At 39.0% G+C, this 26,968-nt stretch overlaps 2 protein-coding genes across 3 annotated transcripts; one reads left to right on the top strand and one right to left on the bottom strand.

Moving 5' to 3' along the window:
- Positions 1–13,823: 13,823 nt before the first annotated feature.
- LOC121979754 (kxDL motif-containing protein 1-like) lies at positions 13,824–18,830 on the bottom strand. Of its 2 annotated transcripts, none has more exons than XM_042531753.1 (4): positions 18,559–18,830; positions 18,338–18,486; positions 14,223–14,375; positions 13,824–14,103 (listed from the first exon to the last, which is right to left on the bottom strand). In XM_042531753.1, exons 2-4 carry the CDS (start codon positions 18,472–18,474, stop codon positions 14,001–14,003), a joined length of 393 nt encoding a protein of 130 aa, XP_042387687.1. In that variant the 5' UTR covers positions 18,475–18,486; positions 18,559–18,830; the 3' UTR covers positions 13,824–14,000. The 2 variants fall into 2 exon arrangements, with proteins under 2 accessions (XP_042387687.1, XP_042387681.1); XM_042531747.1 differs by having other exon boundaries at positions 18,563–18,829.
- A 4,285-nt stretch (positions 18,831–23,115) lies between these two features.
- Positions 23,116–23,834, top strand: LOC121999523 (BES1/BZR1 homolog protein 2-like). The gene is made up of 2 exons (XM_042554220.1): positions 23,116–23,388; positions 23,494–23,834. The coding sequence occupies exons 1-2, from the start codon at positions 23,131–23,133 to the stop codon at positions 23,749–23,751; spliced, it is 516 nt and encodes a 171-aa protein (XP_042410154.1). The 5' UTR covers positions 23,116–23,130; the 3' UTR covers positions 23,752–23,834.
- Positions 23,835–26,968: the final 3,134 nt, after the last annotated feature.

Below are 26,968 nucleotides of genomic sequence, written 5' to 3'. Positions count from 1 at the left end.
AAAACAAAAAAACAACCCTCTTACACTAAAATATTATTTTTTTAAAAAAATAAAACATATACCTTTTATCTTCGGAATAAACCAGAAAAAAATGTATGTGACTTTTTATCTTTATCGCTCCAGCAAACACTCAAAGAAAATAAAAATTCTTATACACACAAACTGCTCACTGGCATACCTATGGATTGTAGCTAAAGTCTAGTATTCGGAGACTTAGAAAGGTATTTGATGCGACAATGGAATGATGCTTATCGGTTAATTATTAGGGTAGAGATAAAGTGATCAACATCCGAATATTGAAGGGTTGAACGGAGAATAATGACAATGGTCGGTCAGATAGTCAGGCCCCGATCGATGGGAGACAAGTCCGAACAGACCTCCAATCTAGCTCGGGATGATGCGTAAGAGTCGACGCTTGATACGAAGCTGCGGGACGTCGAGAGAGACCGGATAGCTTGTCTGAACGGGGAAAGGCAGGTGCTACAAAACCATCGCATATAAGAGCCACTGAGGTTGACAGAGCGCAGGGGTCTCGACCGAGCGACTACCCCGCTCAACCAAGCAGCAGGACCTGGCCATGGACGGAGCGGAGGAGTCCCGACCGAGTGGCTACCCTCGCTCGACCCAACAGCGGGACCACTGTAGTATCTCTCGACATTCTTTTAGGAAGTAGTGCCGCTGACACAAGACATGGTCGACAGACGAATTGTACGACGGAAGTTTCTACTGTCTTGTCAGGGATATGCATGCCCTGTTAAGATATGGTGTTAGAGGTACTTTCCTGACAAGCCCTTTCGTGGGGCATATTAGAGAGCGTGTCATACCTTGAGAAGTGCGCACGTCGCCCACCAGAGCTCTATATAAAGGAGGGTCCATCACCGACGGAGGTACGCGTTATCTACTGTTTGCACATCATTCTACAGTTGGTCCACTTTTCTCCACATTCCGGTGACTGACTTGAGCGTTGCAGGGCCAACGCCGGAGATTCCTTTCTTAGCATGATACTAACGTTACTTGTTTTGCAGAGCGGGACGAGCTCTTCTGTCGGTCAACAAAGTCACCACATCCCCAGCTTCACGCTTTCCGACAAGATCATTTTGGCATCGTCTGTGGGAACGTAACCTGCATCCGAATGAGAAGATGGAAGATACTGGACGATTCACAATGGTGACGCTGACACAAGAGGAGCTCGACATGCTGGTACAAGCCCAAGCAGGCAAGATAGTGGAGCAGCAACAATAACAGGAGCTAGTCGAATGCCAAGCGCAAGATCTCGCAACATCGGCTGCTGGTCGACCAGCTGAACACGGAGACCGAGCAGACCAAGTATCTACTCGGGATAATAGCAAGAAGTCGGCTGGCACAAATGGGGAAGCGCCCAATGCGCCTATCCCCTTCCACCGAGCACTGTTCAGGGCCCCATCGGAGGAACGGAGCCGAGCGGACAAGGATTGGGGGTCTTCCTCAAACGATGCACCTGTTCAGGACGCAAGGAAAGAGAAGGAACCCAGGGAGAATGATTCGCCCGAGCGGATCAATCAACATTTTTTGGAGGGGATTCTGAATGACCTTCTGCCAAAGCACTACACTCCGCTGGCAATCGAAGAGTATAACAGAACCATGGACCCAAACGATCACTTGGCCAAATTTGACAATGCGGTCACGCTTCATCGGTACACTAATGGAGTTAAGTGTCGAATCTTCCTCACTACTCTCGCCGGATCGGCACAACGCTGGTTCAAGAGATTGTCGGACGAACAATCCACAGATTCAAGGACTTTTGGGCAGCATTCCTTCACCACTTCACGAGCAGCCGCCACCACCAGAAGGCGAGCGTGAATTTATTCTTGCTGAAGCAAGGGCCTAGAGAAGCATTGAGGGTCTACATCCAGCACTTCAATCAGGTGGCTATGGACATCCCAGCGGTCCCCTTGGACGTGTTGGTGAACACCTTCACCCAAGGGCTCACCAAAGGAGAATTCTTCCGATCGCTCATCCGAAAGCTGTCGAGGGACTTTGGCCACCTGCAAAAAGAAGGTCACCAAATACATCAACGTGAAGGAAACCCAAGCGATAAGGAGGAGGGAGATGCCCTCCGAGCCCGCAGGAGCGTCTGAACGACGGCAGCAGAGCAGCCATCAACTCCTTAAGGGGCCTTATCGGGAGGAGCCTAGCCACACCATGAACCCAGGACGTATGTCGTGCAACAAAGGAAAAAATATGGACGCCGATGTTTTGTTCCTTCCATCAGTCGGCAACACACAATACCCAGGACTGCTATGACCTGACGTCGATAGCCAGTAGGCTGACCTCGAGGGGGTATTGCCGTCGGTCACCATCTCTTGAGCGGAGACACAAGCACCGATCAACCGGACGAAGGGAAGAAGAAAGGGCAATGATCGAGCAGCGCCATCATCAACCCTAGCGAGGGAACAACCCAAGTCCTGCCAGAGCACCTACCGAACGGAGTAGGCCTTCGGCTCAAGAGGAGGAGAATAGGAGCAATGTCGCTCGGGGAGAAATAGGAATGATCGTCGAAGGGCCAACCGGCGGTGATTCCAATCGTGTGAGGAAGTCGCACACTCGGCGACTTGAAATCCACCCTGTTGGCTATAACAAAGAGAGGGTCAAAGGACCAGAGATCAGCTTCAGCCCGAGGGGCCTAGAGGGAGTGGAGATCCCTCATGACGACGCGCTAATCATCCGTGCGGTAATCACTAACTACGTTATTTATTGAATTTTTGTGGACACAGGGAGCTCAATGAATATCATATTCAAGAAGGCGTTTGATCAGCTGCAAATCGATCGGAGCGATTTGCTGCCCATTACGACTCCACTCTAAGGATTCATAGGCAATGAAGTGTTGTCGTTGGCCTACAATGTCATAATGGGCTGACTAGCACTCAATGAATTCCGAGCGGTGGTATCCACCTTTTGCCAGAAGATCAAATTCATGGTGGACGACAAGGTAAGCGAAGTCAAGGGTGACCAGTTGGCCGCTTGGCAATGCTACGTCGAGATGGTCAAATCAAAAGCAAGGTCCGCTAAAAAAAAACCCTCGCTTAGAGGTGAACGCGATAAAAAAGAGACCTCCTACGCTGGTCTATGACGAAAAGGAGAAGGCTCAGATCCACCCCAGCCGGTCGAAGGCAACCACCTTCGTCGTAGCCGATCTAGAATGCGAGAAGAAGGCAGAGTTGGTCGCCTGCCTTAGGCAACCACCTCCGTCGCACCCTACCTAGATTTTTTTTTTGTTTTTTTAGATTTTGACACCAAAATAGTTTTCTTTCTACCACAAACACAAGAGATGTTTTCAAATTGCAAGTTATCGATTGTAGCATTATTATAGAAAGAGTACTCCATTTATGTAACTTACAACAATGAAATGGTGTCATCATTTTAACAAACTCGAATCCTAAATTTTAACAAACTCGAATCCTAAATTTTCCCCCTAAATCTGATTGAAACATAAGCATTACCTTTCCACCAAATTAAAAATCTTCGTCTGATTGAAATCTTGTTAATGTGCAAACTGCTATAATCAAATACTTGCACTCCGCAATGTAGTTCTTCACTCAATGCTCTGTGCTTCTTTTAGGATGCAAGAACTGAGATGTTGAAAAGTTTAGGCAAATCTAACCAAATATAACATACAATAAGTATTACAAAACATGTCTAATGTACCACGAGAGTAGTTTTATCAATCAAAAAATTTTGTTAAGACGTCAAAAATTAAGCTGATGATGAATGTTTGTAGGGACTGGGTTGTTGCAAATTTTAACTTCTAAGGACCGTGATGTAGTTTTCTAAAAGAATGACAATCGAAATGTATTTTCTTCAAACTATAGGGTACCAAAATGTAATTCCCTTATATCAAAAAATGAAATAAGTTCTCTAGATAACGACGGTTCAAATCTCACTCATGACATTATGATATCTGGAAACCGCAAGTGCATGGTCTGTCATTAAGTAATAAAACATTGATCTCATAGGGACTGTTGACTAAATACTAACAGATTTCATACGGAGAGTTATCTGGACAATCAAAAGTTGGCTCACGAGCACTTGCAAAAGATAGAGAGACATTTAGAGAAGAGAAAGAGAGAGGCAAGAGAGAGTAGACAATAGAGAGAGAGAGGGGGGGGAAAGAGTGTGAGCGCTAGTGAACGGAGGGAGATGGCGAAGTTGGATTTGGGGATGACCTAGGATTTCAGTTTTTTTACGATGCTAGTTAATATCACTATGCATTGTTCATCTACCTAACTCCATGCTTACATTCTTGTAAGGCATCTAACCAAGCACAACCCTGCGAAGATTGTATCGGAGAGTTTACCCAAGTTCTAACATTATTAAGTAAAATAATAACTCTAAAAAGTTTGGTTAAAGGATTATCCTAAGACCTCTCAATCATACAATCGCTAAAGCTATGCTATTTACTTCCTAACAATAAATTATGACATTGAGTAGAAGAGATATCTAAAAAGTTCGGTTAAAGGGTCATCCTTGTAACTAAGGGCCCCTCATCATACAATCACTAGATTATGCAAATCACTTCCTAACATTAATATGGAAAAAACTCACAAATTTTAATTAGCTTCCCTTGTAGGAAATTTATCTCCGTTTCAAGAGGATGTCATAGAAAGTAAGGATATCCTCTATCACAGGATTCCTGGTCATACAATCCAAAGCACCTCCTCTACACGGTGAACAAAACTCTACATCTACATGTATTTGTTCCTCACACAAATTTCTTCAAACACATACAAGGCACAACACACATAGAACTTGTCAATAAACATATTATAGCATAAGAAAAATATTCAAATATATAGTTCATGCATTATATTACATCATAACTACTTCCTACTCCTAGATTTGGAGATCTACTCATTGTGAAGGATTTACAAACTAAAGACACAAAATCAAACATACTTATAAACCCAAATTTGAGGAAGAAGAAGAAGAAATGATTATCGAGGAGTTTGTCAACGTCTTTGGAATACTTCCTTTCTCCAGAGGTAGATGGATGATGAATATGGAAACTTTAGGGTTCCCCCAAGAGGGGATAACCCTTCTCCAAGGAAGGGGGCGGAGCCCCCATCCGAAGATCCTCTTTCCAATATGATGAATCCACTTATATAGGCGTTAAAGACAGTCGCGTGACATGGCTCGTGTTACTGGGTATAGGCACCCGTGTTATGCTCTAGATTTTGGATTTGAAACGCCACGACTCATGTCACTGGGCACGGGTCACCCGTGGCATGACAGTAAAGGTGAGCACGGGTCGCTCGTGGCAGGGACGCAGAACTCGCCATGGGTCGTACCAACGAGCATGATCACCAGTGGCGGGCCAACCGAAGCTGCCACAGGTTGTGCCCAGTGGCACGACCACCCATGGTAGTGTTGGATCGAGACGCGCTAGAGGGGGGGTGAATAGCGCTCGTGGCTAAAATCGTTCTATTATCGGAATCGTAAAAACTATCGGAGAAGTAACGCAGCGGAAAGTAAACAAACACACAGAAAGACAAGAGAATTTACTTCGTTCGGAGCCTGTGACGACTCCTACTCGAAGGCCCGCGATCCTTGATCGCTTTCCGTGGGCAACAACTATAAGCTCGACAAGAGTACAAGTATTACAGTTAAGTATAATGAAAAAGTACAGTTATACCGACGACAATATCGTAATCTGAAGATTTCGGAGCTCCGGGTCGTCGGTGTCTCGTAGCAGCACTTCGGGATCGTCTCGTGAGCAGCTTGTAGCAGAAAGATTGCTTGGAAGTTGTTGTACAGAGCTGCTGGTCGAAACCCCTTATAAAGGGTGTTCAAGGCGCCTTCTACTGTTCACCAAGGCGCCTTGAACAGCCGAGTCAGCCGCGGAGATCAGCACAGACTTGGTCGAACTTCATCCAGTTCAAGGCGCCTTCAGCCTACCCAAGGCGCCTTCAACCTTCGACCCAAGGCGCCTTGAACTTCATCTAAGGCGCCTCCAACCTTCTGCGCTGGCTTTTCCTGGTTCGCACCCGAGGCGCCTCCAAGCTCCATGGAGGCGCCTCGGACACTGTTCATCCGAGTTGTAACTTGCTCCTTTGTTCCTGCAAAATGTGTTAGTCCCAAACACATACCCTGCAAAACAAAGTTAGCACAGAAACATAATGAATGATAAAAGTTTTGACAGCATTCGAACTGTCCGGGTCTGACTTCAGGTTTCCAACCGGAAACCCTAGGTCGACCCGACGCCTATTGTTCCCTCTACGGGGAACGCGTCCTCACCTACTCCACTCAGGAGATTTACCTGTTGCCAGTGCGATCCTCCAGATCGACTGGACTTTTGCTCAGCACTCGACGCTTCCGGACTTTCTGCTGGACATCCGCTTCCCGGCTAGTCCAGACTTTCACCTGGTTCGCAACACCAGGACTTTTCACCTAGGGTTACCACCCCCTAGGACTTTTGCCTGAAGCCATCGACCTGCCAAGACTTTCCGCATAGGGTTACCACCCCCTATGACCTAGGGTTACCACCCCCTAGGGTTTTCACCTGCCTAACTGCAGCTAGGACTTTTGCCTAAGTATCACTTAGGACTTTCCTGCAAGCTCCATGAACTTTGTTAGATAACACCACCACTTAACTTTGAGCTCTTTGCCATAAACAAAACTCAGGTTCGATCATCTGGTGCTCACTGCACCAACAGGTAGAACATGGCTTCCTTAGCTTGGCCATTTCACTCCCCATTTTATTCCAATCTTCACTCCAGTCATCAAAAATTACACGAAAGAAGTATCTAGAGTAAAGAATCATAATAAAGAAGCAAAAAAGTAAAATATCATTGAATTTATACATGCAAAGTTGATCTATAATAACATGAAAACATAATAAAACTCTATATACTTCACTCTCATAAAATCCCCCAGACTGAACCTTTGTTTGTCCTCAAGCAACCATCAATATCAAGAATGCATGTTAATTCATATCTCCTAAACTTTAATAAGTTCATCTAATCCTATCAAGTAGTATCACCTTTAAGCAAAGACATCAAATTAGTTTCACCAAGCCTAACGAGCTAGCTTAAGTGTATAGTGCATAGTTTGTTCCTAAGGTTTCAAGTTCCTCCCTAAGTCAAGTCGTCATTTAATTGTGTTCTCAAAGTTTCCAGCGTTAGACACTTACTTTCCATACTCAAGGCTTGTTCCCTTTTTCCCAGTACAAAGTCTCAAAGGTATGTTTGGTGTTGAGAGAAATGGATAAACATTTTCCTGATAAATTAACTCGGTCTCAAAGGGGCATATTATCATTTTCACCCACGACAACTGTTTTCTATCCCACTATTATCACTCAAAATATTTTATTTTCAATTTTCTTTCACTCAAACATTTTTATTTTATCTCGAATATTTTCTTTTCTTTTCCTTCCTGTCATTTGAGATTTTGATTTTTCCAAATGAGTTATCATAAATCGAGCATGATCCAGTGACTAAAATTGTGAGAAAGGATCACCTATGGTCCCCATGGTACTAGTCCAATAAAATGAATCAAAACTATCTTGTATTAAATCAACCTTTCGGAAATAATTCAAAAGTAAAGTGTAATGGTCAAATTATCAAGTAGGCATATGGTGAAACAAAAATCACTCAATATTGCTTCTATAAAATTTTATTACTAGATAGGAAAACATGAATCACCAAAAATGAGAGAATGTATCCACATGATAATACTAATACTAAACACATCAAAATATTGCTTAATGGACAAGGCATAGATGGGTGCTTCTATTTGAATCCAAAACATTGACATGATGCAAGCTAGAAAAAAAATTTATTATGCAAAGAGAAACATAATGAAACTAACTAATAACCCAAAGTATTTACAAGTTCCCTAGACTTAAAATTTTCAATGTCTTCAATAGTTGCAAAATGTGTTATAGAGGAAAGTTTAGAGAGGTTACTAGGTGATGCGTGTCAAACGCCTAAGTCATTAACCCCTCCTTGTGGCCGCACTTCTCTCAATCTTTGAATCCTTTGTAATAGACAAGAAACTAAGTAGATGGTTTGGGTTATGAAAAAGAGAAATGTGAATAAGAAAGAACTTGGGGTGCCTCCCAAGAAGTATTTGTTTTAGGTTATTAACTTGACCCCTTATTTAGTTCATCTAAATTGGGCTTCGGTCGGAGTAGAATACTTTCAGACTTTCCTTCCAATGACCCATATTATTATGAAGAGAGTTATCGTGATAAGAGTAATGTAGTGTATCACTGCTCTATTCATCTTCGTCTCCTTAAATGTCCTTTCCGGTGGTTGGAGATGGTTCAGTGTAAGTAGGAAAACATACATCTCACATACATGTTAAATAAATAAGAGTTGAAACCATATCAAGTTTAGTTAAGCAGTTATCAAAAATGGAATCCCACCCAACAAACTTAATCATACATACCTCTATGAAGTTTTTCAAAAGATCATAATAATTACTATCCTTACATTACTGAAAGATACCTGAAAGTTTCAAACAAGTGGATGTGACTTCTTCTAGATCAAATGATGGTTCTGGCTCTAGTTCAGGTGTTAGTGCAACTAAAGGTGATGATTCTTGGGACTCTACTATTTCTGCATAAGTCTTTACACATTGATCCATAACATGTTCAATTTTTACAATTTCCATAATATCGAGTGGTTGTGGGAACACAGAAAGTGATTCATGAGATACTGCTTCCACAACACAGTTCCCAACACTTCCTTTCAAAACATTAACTTCATCATATATAGTGTTAGATAATTCACTAAGATCAATTTCATCACTAGGAGAATCAACAATTCGATAAGAAACTTCAAACTGATCATTCTCATTAGAAAAATCTTCATCATTAAGTAGTACAATAAAGTTGCAAGTGGCTGATTCATCATCATTTGAAAATTCATCATCTTGATTTAATCTAAATAATTTACATGCAAATAAATTATCATCACAGAATCAGCTCAATTTGTCTTCGCTCAAAATTGGCTCTTGCTTTTGTGGGAAAGGATCTTGTGGTACAAAAGTATCTTGTTGTGACATTAGAGTGGATTTCTGATTCCTATCCTCAGCCCCCTTTTTACTAAGTGGCGGAGATCCAAATTGCTTGTCCAGTGTTGGTGTGACCAACTGTTGAGGGAAGGGTGCTTGTGGCCTATAGACATTTTCTGAAGTGATGGGGGTTAGATTTTCTATTTTTATTCTATGATTCTCCTTGTATCTACACCGAGCATTCTCCAAAAGTTCTTTAAAGTTCTCACCACTGGTCAACCAAGTAACATTACATTCTGTGCTAGACGTTTCTGTTCTTTTTGACTCCTCATTTCGTAATTCGATGAAGTTTCCTCTTTATACATGGGTGGTCGTAAATTTTTGCGTGATAGTTGCTCGCACTTCAGGAGCTATCTGGGGAGATTCCATCCAACTTCTAATTTACCATTCTTAGAGGTTCAATGTCACTCGATCAATTAATGTATATGTTTCGTCTAAACTTTTGTTCATCAAAGAACCTCCAACAGATGAATCTAATAATGACTTATTTGAGAACAAAATCCCCATGTTGAATATGTGTATTGTTAAGCATCTTTCCAAACCATGGTGAGAACATAGTTGATATGAGTCATAACGAATGGATCTAGAGGATGACGTAGTAGTCAAAGAGTTCTCAGATCTTGCCCATGCAACCCCACAGTAGAACGTCCGGATAAGGACAACTGGGTGTGAATTTGGTTGAATATAAAGATTTTAGGGTTTTACTCTGAAAACAAAAGGGTAGTGTGCTCGGTCAGTTAATGGCTGGCCGGATTCAAGGAAAGCCAGGTCGGGCAAAGGCTTGACCAGGCTTAACAACACTTAGCCTCACAAAAATATAAGATCGATCGGATGAAGGCCGATCGAACACAAGACTATCTGTGTATGCTCAGTCAAATAAAGATCGAGCGGACATAAAGAAACTTAGCCTTATAAAGGTCTTAGTATAAGATCGACAGGATGAAGGCTGATCGAATACAAGATTGTCCATGTACGCCCGAACAGGTAAAGCCCAGACAGACTTAGAGACACATGGTCTTATAAAGTTCTTAATATAAGATCAGTTGGATGAAGATTGATCGAATATAAGGTTGTCCGTGTACACCCAGGCGGGTAAAGCCCGAACGGACTGAGAGACACATGGCCTTATATGACTCTTAGTGTGAGATTGGCAAGACGAAGGTCCATCGAACATACGACTCTCTCCATATACACCCAGGCGGGTAAAGTCCGGGCGAGCTTAAAGACACTTGGCCTTATAAAGGTCTTAGTATAAGATCAGTCGGATAAAGGTCGATCAAGTACAAGGTTGTCTGTGTACACCCAGTCAGGTAAAGACCGGGCGGATTTAAAGACACTTGGCTTTATAAAGCTTTTAGTATAAGATCAGCCAGATGACGGCTGATCGAACACAAGACTCTTCGTGTACGCCCGGTCGAGTAAAGACCGAGTGAGCTTAAAGGCACTTGTCCTTAGAAAACTTTGCATATTCACTCGGTCAGGCACAGGTTGACCGAGTTTTAGTTACTTAATGTCATCTTGTCTCTAAAATAAAGTTATAACATACATAATCTATCATGTGACTTCTTGAATGAAGCTTTGGCACACTGTAGGCACTATATTAGAACAGATCCCAACAGTATTTAACATATGATAGGGCATATTGATACAATGACAAGCAATATGGCCAACCTTATGGACCGACTGAGATACTATGATAGAATACAATGATAAGCAATACTGTCGGCCTTGCAAACCGACCGAGATATATTCAACAGACAAACATCCGACAGCATTTTAACAACCTGGTATAATTGTAGGGGAATATTCCTTTAGAAGCTCCTCTAGAGTCTATCTGGTTTCTCATTGATGATTCATCTATAATGACATCTCCCTCCAACGACTTCAGAAAAGGTTTAAGTTATAAATGATAAAAGAGGTACATCTGTGGGTACAAAAAAGATTTCTCGGAAGTTCTTCAGGGAACTACCTAACAAACTATGATCCATGAAGCCACCTCATAGTCACGGGGATTGTGAGAGATGGTATAAAAAGGGGGGATTCTTTCTTTTGGTAAGGTACGTAATTTTTGCATCTGAGACCTTCATTCGCGCACCCACTATTGTTCTTCTTCAGGGGCACTAACTTGAGCGTCGAAAGGCCTTGCCAGGGATCCCTTACTTGGTTTTTGATCACTAACGCTTCGTTGGATCGTCTGATTATGCACAGGATAGTTAAGGAGCTTCATCCTAGATCGGAGAATCCATCTCCTCAGCCTTCAAAAGGATAAATAGTCTTAATAAACATTTAAATCTGTCTCATGCTTCAAATAGTGATTTTTCATTTGCATGAGCAAAATTTATGATGCAATTCCTCATGTACATCATTTTGCTTGGAGGGAAAAATAATTCAGGAAACGCTGCTCTAATTATTCCCAACTTATTATGTTTTGTGGAGGGAGATAATACAATCAAGTCCTTACTTTATCCTTGATACTGAAAGGGAATGTCATCGATCGAATGACATTTGCTAAAACTTCTTCATAGCCCACCATGTTGTAATATCCAAGAAATACCTCAAGGTGCAAGTATGAGTTCTCTGAAATTTCTCCTCCAAATTTATGACTTTTGTATTATGAAAATTAATTCTAGGTTAAGTTGGAAGTTGTCTGCTTCAATCTGAGGCCGCACTATGGGAGATTTGAATCTTGCAAAAATGGGTACGAAAAATTCTCCTAAAGATCTGTTTGACATGTTAGTGCTCATTAAATCTTAGAAAAACACAATTAATAGAGAAACTAAAATGCAGAATTTAAATTGCAAGAAATAAAAATATAGAAATAAAGACAAATAAGTAAAATGCAAAATCTATTAACAAATTTAGAATAACTCATATACTAATCAACTAATGTTAATCGAAATAGTCTCTAGCAATGGTGCCAAAAACTTGATGTTGGGAAACTGAAAGTGCATGGTTCTGTCGTCAAGTAATAAAATATCGATCCTATAGAGATTGTTAATTAAGCACTACTTGATTTTGCAATATGAGTTATCTAGATAATCGAAAGTTGATTCACGAGCGCTTAAGAAAGAGTGAAAGGCGTTTAGAGAAGAGAGAGAGGAGGAAAGAGAGAGCAGGGAGAGAGTAGACAGTAGAGAGAGAGAATAGAGAGGGAAAGTGTCAGTGCTAGTGAACGGAGTGAGATAGTGAAGTTAGATTTAGGGATGACCTAGGATTTCGGTTTCAACATGATACTAGTTAATGTCTCTATGCATTATTCATCTACCTAACTTCATGCTTACATTCTTATAGAGCATCTAACCAAAGTCCGACACAACCTCGCGAAGATTGCACTAGAGTTTACCCAAGTTCGAATGCCATTAAGTAAAACAGTAACTCTAGAAAGTCTGATTAAAGGATTACCCTAGGACCCCTCGATTATACAATCGCTAAAGTATCCTATTTACATCCTAACGATATAGTATGACATTAAGAAGAAGAGGTAATCTAGAAAATCGGTTAAAGAGTCACCCTTTGTCACTAATGGCCCCCCAATCATACAATCGTTAGATTACATAAATCACTTCCTAATATGTTATGTGGAAAACTCACAAACTCTAATTAGCGTCCCTTGTAGGGAATTTCCCTCCGTTTCAAGCAAATGTCGTAGAAAGTAAGGATACCCTTTATCACAAGGTTTCTGGTCATACAATCCAAAGCATCTCCTTTACACAGTGAACAAAACTCTACATCTATATGTAGTTTTCCTTCACACACATTTCATCAAATACATATAAGCTACAACATACATAGAACATGCCAATAAACATATCATAATACAGGAAAATATTCAAATATATAGTTTATACATCATATCACATAATAACTACTTCCTACTCCTAAATCTGGAGATCTACTTATTGTGAAAGATTTACAAACTAAAAACACAAAATAAAGCATACTTATAATCCCAAATTTGAAAAAGGAGAAGAAGAAATGTTTATCGAGGAGTTTGTAGGCGTCTTGAGGATGCTTTATTGCTCCGGAGGTGGATGAATGATGAATATGGAAGCTCTAGGGTTCCCCCAAGAGGGGAGAACCCTTCTCCAAGGAAGGGAGCGGAGCCCCCAACCAAAGATCCTCTCTCCAGTTTAATGAGTCCCCTTATATGGGTGTTAAAGATAGTCGTGTGACACAACCAATGTCACTGGGCACAGGCGCCCGTGTCGCACTCCAGATTCTGGATCTGAAATGCCACAGCTTGTGTTACTGGGCACGGGCCGCCTATGGCACGATGATAGAGGCGGTCACGACCCGTGCCGCTAGGCACGGGCTGCTCGTGGCAGGGGCACAGAGCCCGCCACGAGCCTTGCCATCACAGCTACCCGTGGTGGGGCAACCGAAATTGCCACGAGCCGTGCCCAGGGGCACGACCGCCCATGGTAGAACATGACTTCCTTAGCTTGGTTATTTCGCTCCTCGTTTCGTTCCAATCTTCGCTTCTGTCATCAAAAATTACACAGAAGCAATATCTAGGAATAGAGAATCTTAATAAAGAAACAAAAATGTAGAATATCATGCAACTCATACCTACAAAGTCGATCCAAAATAGTGTGAAAATATAATAAAACTTTATATACTTTAAGCTTATCACATTACACATGACTAGCTTTAAAAAACTTGATATTCATTCAGCTGATCAAAGCTAACAGCATTAAAAACATTAAGATCCTTCCTACATGAATAAAATTTACTATTGATATATAAGCAAGAACTCTAGTGCTGCAGAAGAAAATAAGAAACATATAAATGAGCATTGCGCAGGAGCAAAGTTTAGAGATTTCATCATACATACCGAATATCACTGTAAGATAAACACTACAACAATCATTCTATCTATTGGTCATTACAAACTATTCTCTTCTTGATAAGAATCTAAAAGAAGAGTTCCAGATGCCAATCCATGTCAGTCAAAGAGGCGTCTCGAGGTCAGGCCTTTGATCAATCAACTTTGAAGTTGAATCATCGGGGAAGGCATCAGGATGTGCAGCCTTCAGTTTTGCCTTGATGTTCCTGCAGGTTAACAACAACAGCAAAAAAAAAAAACAATGGTCCTTCATATTCTAGTAGGCAATGGGACAATCGTACAGCTGATTTTTCGAATCTGAAACGAGAAGTAATAGAGGCACCACCTCAGTTTCATGAAGATGTGGTCTAGATCGGATTTCATGGATTTCAAGAGTCGAACATTTCTTGTTAAGTCACCCGATACCTCAGTATAGCACCGTTCTGAGAACTCATTGAAGTGTGAAAGAACTGCATTACTGTCCTGCAATCTTCCCAATCTGCAATGAGTGAAAGCAGTAAGGAAAATGCCAACTGGTACATATCTTTAGTTAATGGGGCATCAGAGACATGAAAAAATTTTCAAGACATGGAGCATTTGTATGCTGATGAGTATATAGACCCATTAGAGATGGATGAAAAATGTCTTAGACGTGGAGCATTTGTATGTTGACGAGTATATAGACGCATTAGAGATGGATGAAAAATGTCTTAGACTGGAGCATTTGTATGCTGATGAGCATATAGACGGATTAGAGATGGATGAAGAATGTCTTAGACATGGAACATTTGTATGCTGATGAGTATTTAGAATGCCTTGCTAAGGAAAAGTGGACTCCATGCTATATTATACAGAAACAAAAATAGATGTCTATAAAAAACAGAGTTGGATCATATTATACCAAAAATGAGGCAAAAGAGCAGTTTGCACAATGAGACCTAGAGGTGTAATCGAGTCGAGCCGAGCCGAACTCTTAATGTTTGAGTTTGACTTGTTTATAATCGAGCCGAGCTCGAGCTTTATTTAACGAATATATTCATGGCTCACGAGCTTATTCGATTTTTTATCGAGCCTAAACGAACTTGATAAATATAAATTATAAATTTAAATATTCATTAAAAACTAAATTATATATTTAAAGAAAATTATAATATTCTTATTAAAATTTATAATTTTATTCTAATAAATAAATTTAATATATTTGTCTATATGTTTTATAAGTAGAGTGTAAAATCTATAAATTCAATATCAAAACTATTATATTTTTTATTTAAAAATTGATTCATGAGTTTAACAAACATGTTCACGAGTTAACAAGCCGAATATTGTAAAACTTGAGCTCGGTTTGTTTATCTTAACGAGCCTCATTAAACGAGCTTTTATCGAATCGAGCTTCGAATAGCTCATGAACGGCTTGGTTCATTTACACCCCTAAATTGAGGCCCTAGCATGTTGAGATGGGATGGATTAATTCATTGTAGCAAAAAAAGGTGATTATACTCACCTTAGGCGTTTCTCACAGTCTATCCCCAAGTTACCGCCAAGTGATTAGGGGTGGATAAATTCATGCAACATGATAAAGAGGTTCTTGTAGATCATATGAACGTTTGATAGAGCTGAAGCAGATATATTAGCATCTAAGCAGAAAGCATTATTTCCCAAGTGAGATGACCTTAAATTTGGTCTAAAATACAGAAATCACAAGAATCACACTAAACCATTGAAAACAAGGATTATTAGCTTATGAAACAAGTCATCCGATTTAACTAACATCAACCTATGGCCTTTTGATTTTTAGGTGTATAATATTGTCATTTTTAACACTCATCCAGAAAATTTTAGTGTGTTCTGTTCTATTTGTACCACAAATTGTATGAGATTACATCGTACACAAAGGATTCTAAACACTTACTGTTAGATTTCTTTGCTCCTCTGCACAACAACAATATTCATATGAGATTCACCTGTAGTTATTGTCTGTTAGAACTTCATCAATCTGATTGATGAGTTGTCTAAAGAAGATATATAAGGTGAGGAGGAGCAACCATCAAACCAATCTGGAGTTAGATTCCTCTAACATAGTGCATTGATGTGTGTAGATTATATATATTTTTAGGCATTGTTTGACGCACATCTACTTGTATTTCATGAATATAATCTATGTTCCCTATTCTATTATTATGTTATACTTCTATTCTATTTATTCGGAGATCTACTATTTGCTTGTTTTTATTGATAGGATACAAATTGGAATAAAAATGGAGTAAAGATGCACATTGAAGCAACGTGTGAAGATCATCAACGGGGTCGTGCCAAGAGCGTGTATCCTCCCCAAAGAAAATTGGAGCAGGCCGTGCCTCACACCAGAGGCCAACCGAGGGGTGGTCGTGTAAAATCACACGGTCGTGCCCCCCTTCTAGAGCCGAATCATAGTCCGATCGTCCCATATTTCAAAATCCTAATTAGAGCCCCTCTCCATGCCGTGTGGCGTGGAGTTGGGGTTGTGTCATGCGAAAATAGAGTTGTGTTGAATCTGGACAGACTGCAGAATAATTTTGAAATAACCATAACTTTGTACTCGATTAGAATTACGAGTTGTTCCAGATACCAAATTGTAGCTAACTTCAAGATCTACAACTTTGTTTCAGGTTCAACAGAGAGAAAACATAGTTTAGTCGTGCCAAAAGGCACGGCCGTGTCTCCCATCCACAGCCGCGACACACCCTTCGCCCAGACTGCAGACCAAACTTTGAACCACCATAACTTTCGACTCAATTGGAGCCACGACTTGATCCAAATATCAAAATGTAGATAATTTCAAGGGATGTAACTTTGGTTCAGGGTGAAACACGAGAAAACTAGGTTTAAGGGGTGAAAAACCTATTTTGGCAGAACCCTGTAAACCTGACAGATCTGGACAATTTGGAAGAGGTATAAAAGGATCAAGAAACCCATTTTTTGACTCATCTTGGGTTTGAGACTTCGTCCCTCTCCTTGGGGAAGGATTCTCCCTTTAGGGGGAAACTCTAGAGCTTCCATCTTCGCTAAATTGCACAATCCGTCCACCTCTGGAGCAAGAATTGCAAGCAAGAAGACCGACGGCACATAGATAAACATTCCTCTCTTCTCTATCTTATAATTTGGATTGTTGGATGCTTAATTTCTTGTCTATTGATTGTAAATCCTTCACAATGGAGTAGATCTCTAAGTATACGATGTAGGAAGTAATTGTGATGTTTTAATTGATATATGAACTATATATGTCATTTCCTTGCTCAATGAAGTGTTTATGTCATGTTCTATGTGTCTTATGCCTTGTAAGTGTTTGATGAAATGCGTGAATGATGTAAACATGTTGATGTGAGGGATTAGATACTACCATGTAGAGGAGGTACTTTGGATTGTATAACCAGGGCCAGTGATAGAGTGTAACGCTTTAACCGAACTTTCGGGAGTATCACCTTGAATTGGGAGCTAATCTCCCACAAGGGATTAGCTAATTAGAGTTTAATGAGTTTTCACCAATTCCGTGCTAGGAAGTGATTTGTGTAATCTAGATTGTATGACGAGGGATCTTCGGTGACAAAGAGTAACCCATTAACCGGACCTTCTACATTACCTTCTTTACTTAGTAGCATTGAATGCCAATGGGGAGAACACTCCGGTGAGACCGTCACGGGGTTGCATTGGTAATTTTATTAGAATCCCTATAAGAGTGTAAGCATGGAGGTAAGGAGATGAACAATACATAGGGACATTAATTGACATCATAATGAAACCGAACTCCTAAAATCATTCCCCCAAACTAACCCCTCTCTCTCTTACTCTCTTAACTCTCTTTCTCTCACAACTCTCTCTCGCACATTCTCTCTTGCAGCTTTCCCCGACCTTCGATCGTCTAGATAACTCATCGTGTGAATTCAACTAGTGTTTAATCAACAGTCTCTGTGAAATCGATATTTTTATTACTGGCGACGTAACTCTGCACTTGCGGTAGCGTAACATGCATATATGATATGAAGGAGAATGTTCCTCCAACCTTCTCCTAAATCTAATCTCTAGTTTCTTGTTCTCCAACCCACAAATAGGTTCCATCATCATCAGCTTCTTTACCTCATTAAACAACATTCCTCACGCACAATTGGCATCATAAGCACCAAACAAGAAAGAAATTTAACAATTATACGGTGCCCAATTAGATCCCTTTTCAAAAAAAAAATTCTAGGGATGTCTCAGCAATCAATTAGGAGAAAATTCATGAAAATCAGATGCTGATATTTCTGATTTCACACAGTATTTTGATCGTCGGAACAATAAATCAGATGCTATTAATCGACGAGATCATATATCTTTTTCAGAGTTCATATCCAACGAGACATAAAGGAAAGGAACTGATCAGTGGGGTAGAGATTCAAGGTTAACAGTTAAATAGAAATAGCGGTATCAAGGCGAGGGAATTACATGAAATACTGAAGCTTCTTGATAGACTCAACATCTTCGGCGTTCACTAGGGTTCCGAATTGGCGAGAGACCTCTTCAGACGCCGCCCTGATGCACCCACTCTCCTCCAATCCCGTCTCCCCTCCCCTTGCCGCCATATTTGTTTTACCCTAATAAAAATGTCGGCTTTCCTCGCGTCAAGAGATGCAACAATTAATCAGAGATCGAGGGCTAAGACTTACCCACCAGACGGTCGGTCACCCCTCGTTGAGCTGATGCAAAGATCGCTTTTTTCTCGGGCGAAAGAATCGAGCGAAACCACCTTCTACTGCTGCAGCCTCGCCATGCACAGAATCCAGAGAGAGAGCGAGAGAGAGAGAGAGAGAGAGAGGAATATAGAGCAAAAACCAACTGAGCAGGCGATCTGCTCTGCACTAGCAAGAAGGATGCTCTATTTCGATCGGCCTTTTGTGGAGGAGTTGAGTCGAGCATTGGCATCTAGAACGGCTCTGCCATTATCAATCGCCATGTTCATTACAACCTACTCAATAAAGAAAGCATCACCGCCGCACATTTGTGTATCTGAAGCATCTGAACCGTTAAAATTTAAAGCTTTTGTCATCATTGATTAAGGGTATAAATGAAAAGAGGTTCGATCAAGGATGGATCAAAGTAAGAAAGACTGACTAATGTGAATATCAAAATCAAGAAAAATTAAAATATATTATTCATAAAGCAAGTCAGTTAGCCAAATAGTTGAGTTATGGCTAGACGGACTGTACTGTCGGACAAGCAAGCAAGGCCAAATGAATATGTCTAGTCGAGGGAGGAGCTCTCCAGTATAGGAAAATTAAGAGGGCGTTTGGTTATTTTCTATGAATAGAAATCGGAATGAGAATCATTATATTGTGGAATGAGAATGAATATGAGCATGGATATCACTCTTAAAAGCAATGTTTGGTTAGTTGCATATTTTCTATCGGAATAAATCAAAATTTCCTTTTTTACCCTTAAAGAAAATAAGAGAAAAAATTAGATGTGAGAGAAAGATGAATATGAGAGAAAAATATGATAAAAGAGATTGATGAGAGAAAAAGTATGATGAGAGAAAAAGTGTGATGAGAGAAAATGAGAAAAGAGAGTGTGATAGGAGAGAGCATGATAAGAGAAGATGAGAGAGAAAATATGATGTGAGAGAAAGTATGATGGAAGAGGATGAAGAGAGAGAAAATGTAATGAAAAAATGAGGAGAGAGCGTGTGATGAGAGAGATTGAGGAGAGAAAAAGTATAATGAGAGAGAAAGTGTGATGAGAAAAAATACGTATGAGTATGATGGGAGAGATTTAGGAGAGAGAAAGTATGATGAGGAAAAAAATGAGGGAGTGTGACAAGAGATATTGAGGAGAGAGAAAGTGTGATGAGAAAAAAAAGAAAAAAGATAGTGTGATGGAAGAGATTGAGGAGAGAGAAAGTATGATGAGGAAAAAAAGGAGAGAGTGTGACAAGAGATATTGAGGAGAGAGAAAGTGTGATGAGAACAAAAAGAAAAAAGAGAGTGTGATGGGAGAGATTGAGAAGAGAAAAAGTATGATGAGGAAAAAAATGAGGGAGTGTGACAAGAGATATTGAGGAGAGAGAAAGTGTGATTAGAGCGAAAGTGTGATGAGAAAAAAAGAGAAAAGAGAGTGTGATGGGAGATATTGAGGAGAGAGAAAGTATGATAAGGAAAAAAAGGAGGGAGTGTGACAAGAGATATTGAGGAGAGAGAAAGTGTGATGAGAGCGAAAGTATGATGAGAAAAAAAAAAGAAAAGAGAGTATGATGGGAGATATTGAAGAGAGAGAAAGTATGATGAGAGAGCAAGTACGATGAGAAAAAAAAGGAAGAGAGTGTGATGGAAGAGATTGAGGAGAGAGAAAATGTAATGAGAACAACGAGGAAAGAGAGTGTGATAGGAGAGATTAATGAGAGAGAAAAAATGTGATAAAATGATGAGAGAGAAAATATGATGAGGGAGAAAATATGATGAGAGAGAACAAGGAGAGAGAAGTGATATGGAAGAAAAAATAAATATATTTTGATATTTGATATTAAGAAAGAAAATTTTAATTTTTAGGTCAAGGGTATTTTTGGGATAAGAGAATATTTTGATTGATAAAAATAGGGTAATGACTCATTGAATGGGAGGTACATGGGAATGAGTTATTACCCAATTTCAAAGATTCATTTTCTTATTTGTATTCCTATTCCTATAATCCAAACATTAACAATGACAATCAATGATTCACATTCCATTCTCCACTCTTATTCCCCTAAACCAAACACCCCCTAAGTAAAGGGAGAATGCCTTGATCATCACAACTGAGCGGGGCACGCCCCCATTGAGCGACCACCTATCGGCCTATAGCAGGATCCACTTACGTATCTCCTCATACCCTTTTAGTGGTTTATGATGTAGGACCGTTGCGGTCGGCTAGAAGGGGGTTGTTGAGTAGTTCTGTAAAAAACAAAAACAAGAACACCCTTCTCAAACTCTTTAAGCTAACACTTGCATAAATAAAGCAAAGCAATAATTAAAATCATAAAGAACGAGGCACAAGATATTTACTTGGTTACAACCGATGTGGTTGTTAATCCAAGGAAGTTGAAAGCACTAGAATACTCCTTCAGGTGGAGAAGCCTCGTACATCAATGAAGCGCAGAAATAGAAGTTTAACTCTAAACTAAAGCACATAAGTGTTGGAATTACAATTCGTGAGTTCGTTAAAAAGCTTCTGGACCAAGGCTATATTTATAGCCTTGGTCGGGGCGCCCCGAAGGGTTCCGGGCGCTCTGGGGGGATAAAACTTTATCCCCCAACGTTCAGATAGTGAAAGACTCGTTCTGGTCAAACTTCGACTTCCGGGCGCCCCGGTACGTTCCGGAAAATATTGTGACCTAAAAACTTTGTTTCCACTCCCTGCATGCAAAGTTTTATTTGCTTCAACTCCATCATGCAAATATTGTGACCTAATTACCCCTCAGATTTTTTAGGTACAAAAGGTCAAAAAAATGAGTATAATTCCTCTTAAATTCAGCACTTTATATTAGAATCGAGTATATTTTCTATTAAATTGAGCATATTTGTTTTTCTATTTTAATATAATTCCTCCTAAATTCAGCACCATGTAAAAAGAAAATCTAGTATATTTTCTATTCAATTAAGTATCATTTAAAGAAAATCTAGTATATTTTCTATCCAATTGAGTATCATTTAAAAAAAATCTAGTATATTCGAGTATATTTTCTATTAAAATTGTCCTTCATATTTTTTAAGTATAAATAGTCTAAAAATAAATATAATTTCTATTAAATTCAACATTTTAAACTAGAATCGAGTATATTTTCTATTAAATTTAGTAGGACTTTTTTCCTATTTAATATAATTTCTCCTAAATTCAGTACAATTTGAAAAAAAATTAATATATTTTTTTTCATCCAATTGAGTATCATTTAAAGAAAATTGAGTATATTTTTCATCCAATTGAGTATCATTTAAAGAAAATCTAGTATATTTTTCATCAAATTGAGGTGGAAAAAAAATCATAGATAGAAAATATACTAGATTTTACTTTAATGTACTGAATTTAAGAGAATTTATACTCATTTTTAGATTTTTTATATTTAAAATATCAAAAATAATTAAGTAAATAAATTAAACTAGGAGTGAAAATAAAAAAAAATTCAATAAAAAATACATGCAAAGTTATGTTTACGGACTGCAAATTTTTCCTTTTTTTCCCATCCATAAGAATTTTGTCTCATTCATCTTTTATTTTCTTTCTCTATGTACTATCCCCTGACACGCCACCCTACTCCCTCTCTCTCTCTGCCGTGAGTTCTCGCCTCTGTTACATTTTTGCCGCCGTGAGTTCTCTCCTCTGCCGTTTCCTTCGCATTTCCATTCAACCATAAAATCGCAACCGTCCTTCATCTTCGAAGGCAAATCATTACGTTCTCTCCCTCTCCTCCATCGTTTTTTCTTCTTCTTTATCCTTCTCCCCCTCCTTCAAAGTTGCCATGAAGCTCCGACCTTTCATCATCTTTTTCTTAATTCCATATTAATTTTGGCGAAAATAAATAATCGTTTTCAATTCTGATTCTAAAGCTCCCCACCACCAGACTGTCCCCTGCACTCCTGCAGTGCAGTTGTAGCCTCTGTGCCCATAAATTTCACTCCACTTATCATGCAAATAAACCTACTTGCATACTCACCTACCCTCACCCAACTTGCTAATTTTATCCCACCGCAAATTAATCTGTACGTAACTAATAAAGTCTCAACAACTACGAGATCTAATGGTTAGCACATGAGATATTGATACAATAAAATTTAGGATTCGAATTTCGATAAAGCTAAGGTAAATACTTTCTTTATATACTAGTCACTATTCAAAGACTAATAGTCGTCCACGATTTATCTCCTCCGTGTTGATCCTGAGACAGATCGACGGGGACACTAGGGACGAACATATTCACCTTTGCCACCAATTATAAGTTTAACAAGTTTGATTAATTACAAGATTTCTATTTTTTTTTTTATGATCTATTAATGTTAGCCTGGAGCTTAAATTTGATGTTATTATGGTAAAAGGTGAATACGTTCGCCCTCAACGTTCCCTTCAATCCGTCTCAGATTTAATACGGAGGAGATAAATCATGGACGATTATTAATTTTTAGAATAATGACTAAGTTAAATTTGACGCTATTGGTTATATAAATGGCAGTTACGGAGTGATAGGGCAGCGCAGAGTGCAGAGTAGTGAGAGAACTATGAGGAGCAGAGGAGGAGAGAAGAGCTGCGGACGGGAACAGGGGAAGGCCGAGAGAGAGAGGGAGAAGACGAAGCTGAGGGAGAGGCGGAGGCGATCGATCACGTCCAAGATAATGGAGGGCCTCCGGAAACACGGCGGCTACGACCTCCCTGCCCGTGCCGATGTCAACGACGTCCTCCGCGCTCTCGCTGCCGAGGCCGGGTGGGTCGTCGAGCACGACGGCACCACCTACCGCCGCGCCGCCTCGCAAAACCTCGTACTTATAGATATCTTCATATGCAGTCTCTCTTTTGTTCGTTATATCTTCCATACGTGCAATTTGGTTCCATTTATTGTTCTTTTCTCTTTTGTTTGTGCGCAGGTGCCTTCGGTCTTGACCGCGGTCGCTCGGGCGAGGAGCAGTGGCGTAGGCGCCGGCAACGGAGGAATATGTACGGCGGTCGCGGCTGCTCCTCCGCCGGCTGAGCAGGGGCTGTTTCTCTTTCCAAATCGGTCGAACGAGGGCTTCGGCGCCGGAGCCGGCTACCCGGACATGTGCGTCGTCGACGGAGGTGGCGCCGCTCCTAGCGCGTACGCGTGGCTGCCGGAGGAGTGGACGTGGGGACAACCGGGCGCTTGAGAGAATGTCTGATGGGAAGTGGACGGTTGGTGTTTTCTTGTTTTTTTTTTAAAAAAAAAGGAATTATGTGGTTTGTTTTGTGTTCACGGGAATCAATTTAGCTGTCTAGGATTATTTCATTCTCTAAAATTAAATTTTATTTTGTGACTACGCCGTGATTATCCATGAAACGTATAAACTTCAGAATATATGCTTCACCACAAAAAGGAGATAATAACATAAATTTATTTTTAAAATCATTTTAAAAATTCTTTTAAAATTCTTTTTAAAATTCTTTTTAAAATTTATTTTAAAAAATTATCTTAAAAGCTATTTTAAAATTTTTTTAAAAACATTTTAACTTAGACACATAACTTAAACCTTATTTAACAAATAATTAATTAAAATTAAATTAAATTAAAAACTCGATGTTAATTAAAATCTTAACTTTACTTTAATTAAATCATAGGTTATTAAAGATGGGCTCAAATTGAATTTTAACTTTGTTTAATAATTTTAATAAATTTAATCCTAACTCAACTTTAATCAATAATTTGTTTAAGTTAAATTTAATCAACACTTAAAATTAAAACTAATACTTTCACTAGTTAACTAACTCAATCAGTTAATATGAAATGTAAGTGGTAAGTTTCTTTAATCATATAAGTACTGAATTTAGTCAAATAAAAGACAATCCATAAACCATTAATAATGATTATTTGTTATTGAATTAGTAACAAATTATTTCATTTAACCTGAAACTTAAACTTAATACACCTAAGGTTAATTACTTTTATAATAATTGATTAATGATTAATCAAACTTAAGTGAATGATCGTAATAAGGTGTAAATAATGTTAGAGTATATATTAAAAACCTATCTTTTGTATAAACATTTATTTAGAAATAGGAATCACATTGGTCAAATATCAACATTTATATATATTGAGTGTAGTCGTTCAATTAATTTATATTGTAGATAACACGGTGTGTGGTGTCACGCACAGGAGATCATGTTATCAGTTCTTTATAAATTATAAATAGTAGCTCACGACTAAGATGGAAAGGAACAAATCATTGGAATAGTCGTAGTGTAATTAGGTATTAGTTTATCTTGACTAATAAATTATACTAGTACACTCTAAGTGTATTAAGCAGGACTATTTAAGGAAAGTTCTTTTTATATTGACTTAATAAAAGAACAAGTCCTTAGTTATTATGGAAGTGTGTGCTCTTAATCCTAATATAATAACAAACACATATATTTAGTATTCATTTCTTTAACTTATGAAAGGGTGAAATTTAGCTTGATAAATCAAAAGACCCAATAAATTGGAAATGATATTACTTATAGTGTGTTGTTGATTATAGAAGGAAACTGTGTCCTAGTAATCTAGGTTGATAATGTTCCCAAGAGGAGCTCATAAGGATTGTCATGTTAAACCCTGTAGGTGGACTTAGTCCGACATGACAATAAGGTTGAGTGGTACTACTCTTGGACTAAGATATTAATTAAAGAGAGTTGTTGGTAACTCATTTAATTAGTGGACATTCGACATCTTAAATACAGGGAGACTAACACACTCATAATAAGAAGGAGCCCAAAATGTAATTTGGGATTGGTGCGGTAATTCAATAATAATTCTTTAGTGGTATGAATTATTATTGATGAAGTTAAGTTGTGTGTTCAGGGTGAACACGGGAAGCTTAATTTCATCGGGAGACCAAAACCAATTCCTCCTCTCGGTCCCTATCATAACCTCTTGTATATAGAGATTTATACCCACTCCTTACCTAACCCAAAGGGGCCGACCAAGCAAGCTTGGAGACCAAGCTTAGGCCAGCCAAGCAAAGGGTTGAGCAAAGATGGAGGGGTCGGCCAATGCTTGGAGCCCAAGCATGATGTGGCCGACCCTAATAAAATTAAAAGGATTTTATTTAAAATCTTTTCTTATGTGGATAACGTGGTTTTATAAAAGAGAGTTTAAAATTTAAATCTTTCCTTTTATAGTGTTTACAAAAGATTAAGAAAAGATTTGGAATCTTTCCTTATTTGTAGATTGAAAGAAGATTTTAATTTTAGATAAAACTTTCCTTTTTGGAAATCATCCACATGTTTAAAAGAAAGATTTTAATTTATAAAATTTTCTTTTATAACCCACTATGAAGGGAAAAATTATTGGAGAAATTTTTTATAAATTTCCGGAAACAAATTAGGAAGTTTTAATTCTTGTGTTAATTAAAACTCTCCTTGTTTAGAGCTTATAGGTGGCCGACCATTATAATTAAGAAGAGGAAATTGTTTTTAATTATAAAAAATTTCCTTTTCATAGTAAAGGAATTAAGGAAGTTTTTATTTAAATTTCCTTATTTGCCAGGGCTAAGGATTATAAAAGAAAGGGTAGAGGTGCCTTCAAGAGTAACGACTCTATTCTATTTCTTCCTCTCTTTTCCTCCTTGGTGGTGGCCGACCCTATTGTTTTTCCTTCTTCCTTTTCTTTCTTCTTCATTGGCCGGACCTTATAATCTCATGGAGCTTGAAAGTGGCCGGATTCTAGCTTGGAGAAGAAGGAGAGAAAGGAAGCATCCCTTGGAGCTTGGTGGTGGTGGCCGAACCACATATATTCTTGGAGTACTTCTGGTGGCCGAATCTTGCAAGGAGAAGAAGGAGCTTTGGTGGTTCTCATCTCGGTAGATCGTTGACCACACAACGTCTGGGATAAGAAGAGGAATACGGTAGAAGATCAAGAGGTTGTTGCATACAAAGAAAGGTATAACTAGTAATTATTTTCCGCATCATACTAGTTGTTTTTCTTTGTAAGAATTCCAAACATAAGAGACATTAGATTCTACACTACAAGAAAAAAGCTAATAGACAACGCTTTAAAAGCGTTGTCTATGTGGCTGAAAAAGCGTTATTAAAAGCACTGTTGTTAAAAGTCTGCTCATAGACAACGCTTTAAAAGTATTGTTGTTTGTAGCAAAGACAACGCTTTTGCAACGCTTTAAAAGCGTTGTCATTTTTTACAAAGACAACACATAAAAAACGTTGTCTTTGTTGAAGACAATACATAAAAAGCGTTGTCTTTGTTAAAGACAACACATAAAAAGTGTTGTCTTTGTTAAAGACAACGCATAAAAAGCGTTGTCTTTTTTAGCAAAGACAACAGTTTCACAATGCATAAAAAAACGTTGTTTTTTTAGTAAAAGATAAGAAGTTTTAAATTATTGTCTTTTA

Source organism: Zingiber officinale, chromosome 1B, assembly GCF_018446385.1.
Source record: "Zingiber officinale cultivar Zhangliang chromosome 1B, Zo_v1.1, whole genome shotgun sequence".
NCBI lineage: Eukaryota > Viridiplantae > Streptophyta > Magnoliopsida > Zingiberales > Zingiberaceae > Zingiber > Zingiber officinale.
This window is presented reverse-complemented; position numbering and strand designations above follow the sequence as displayed.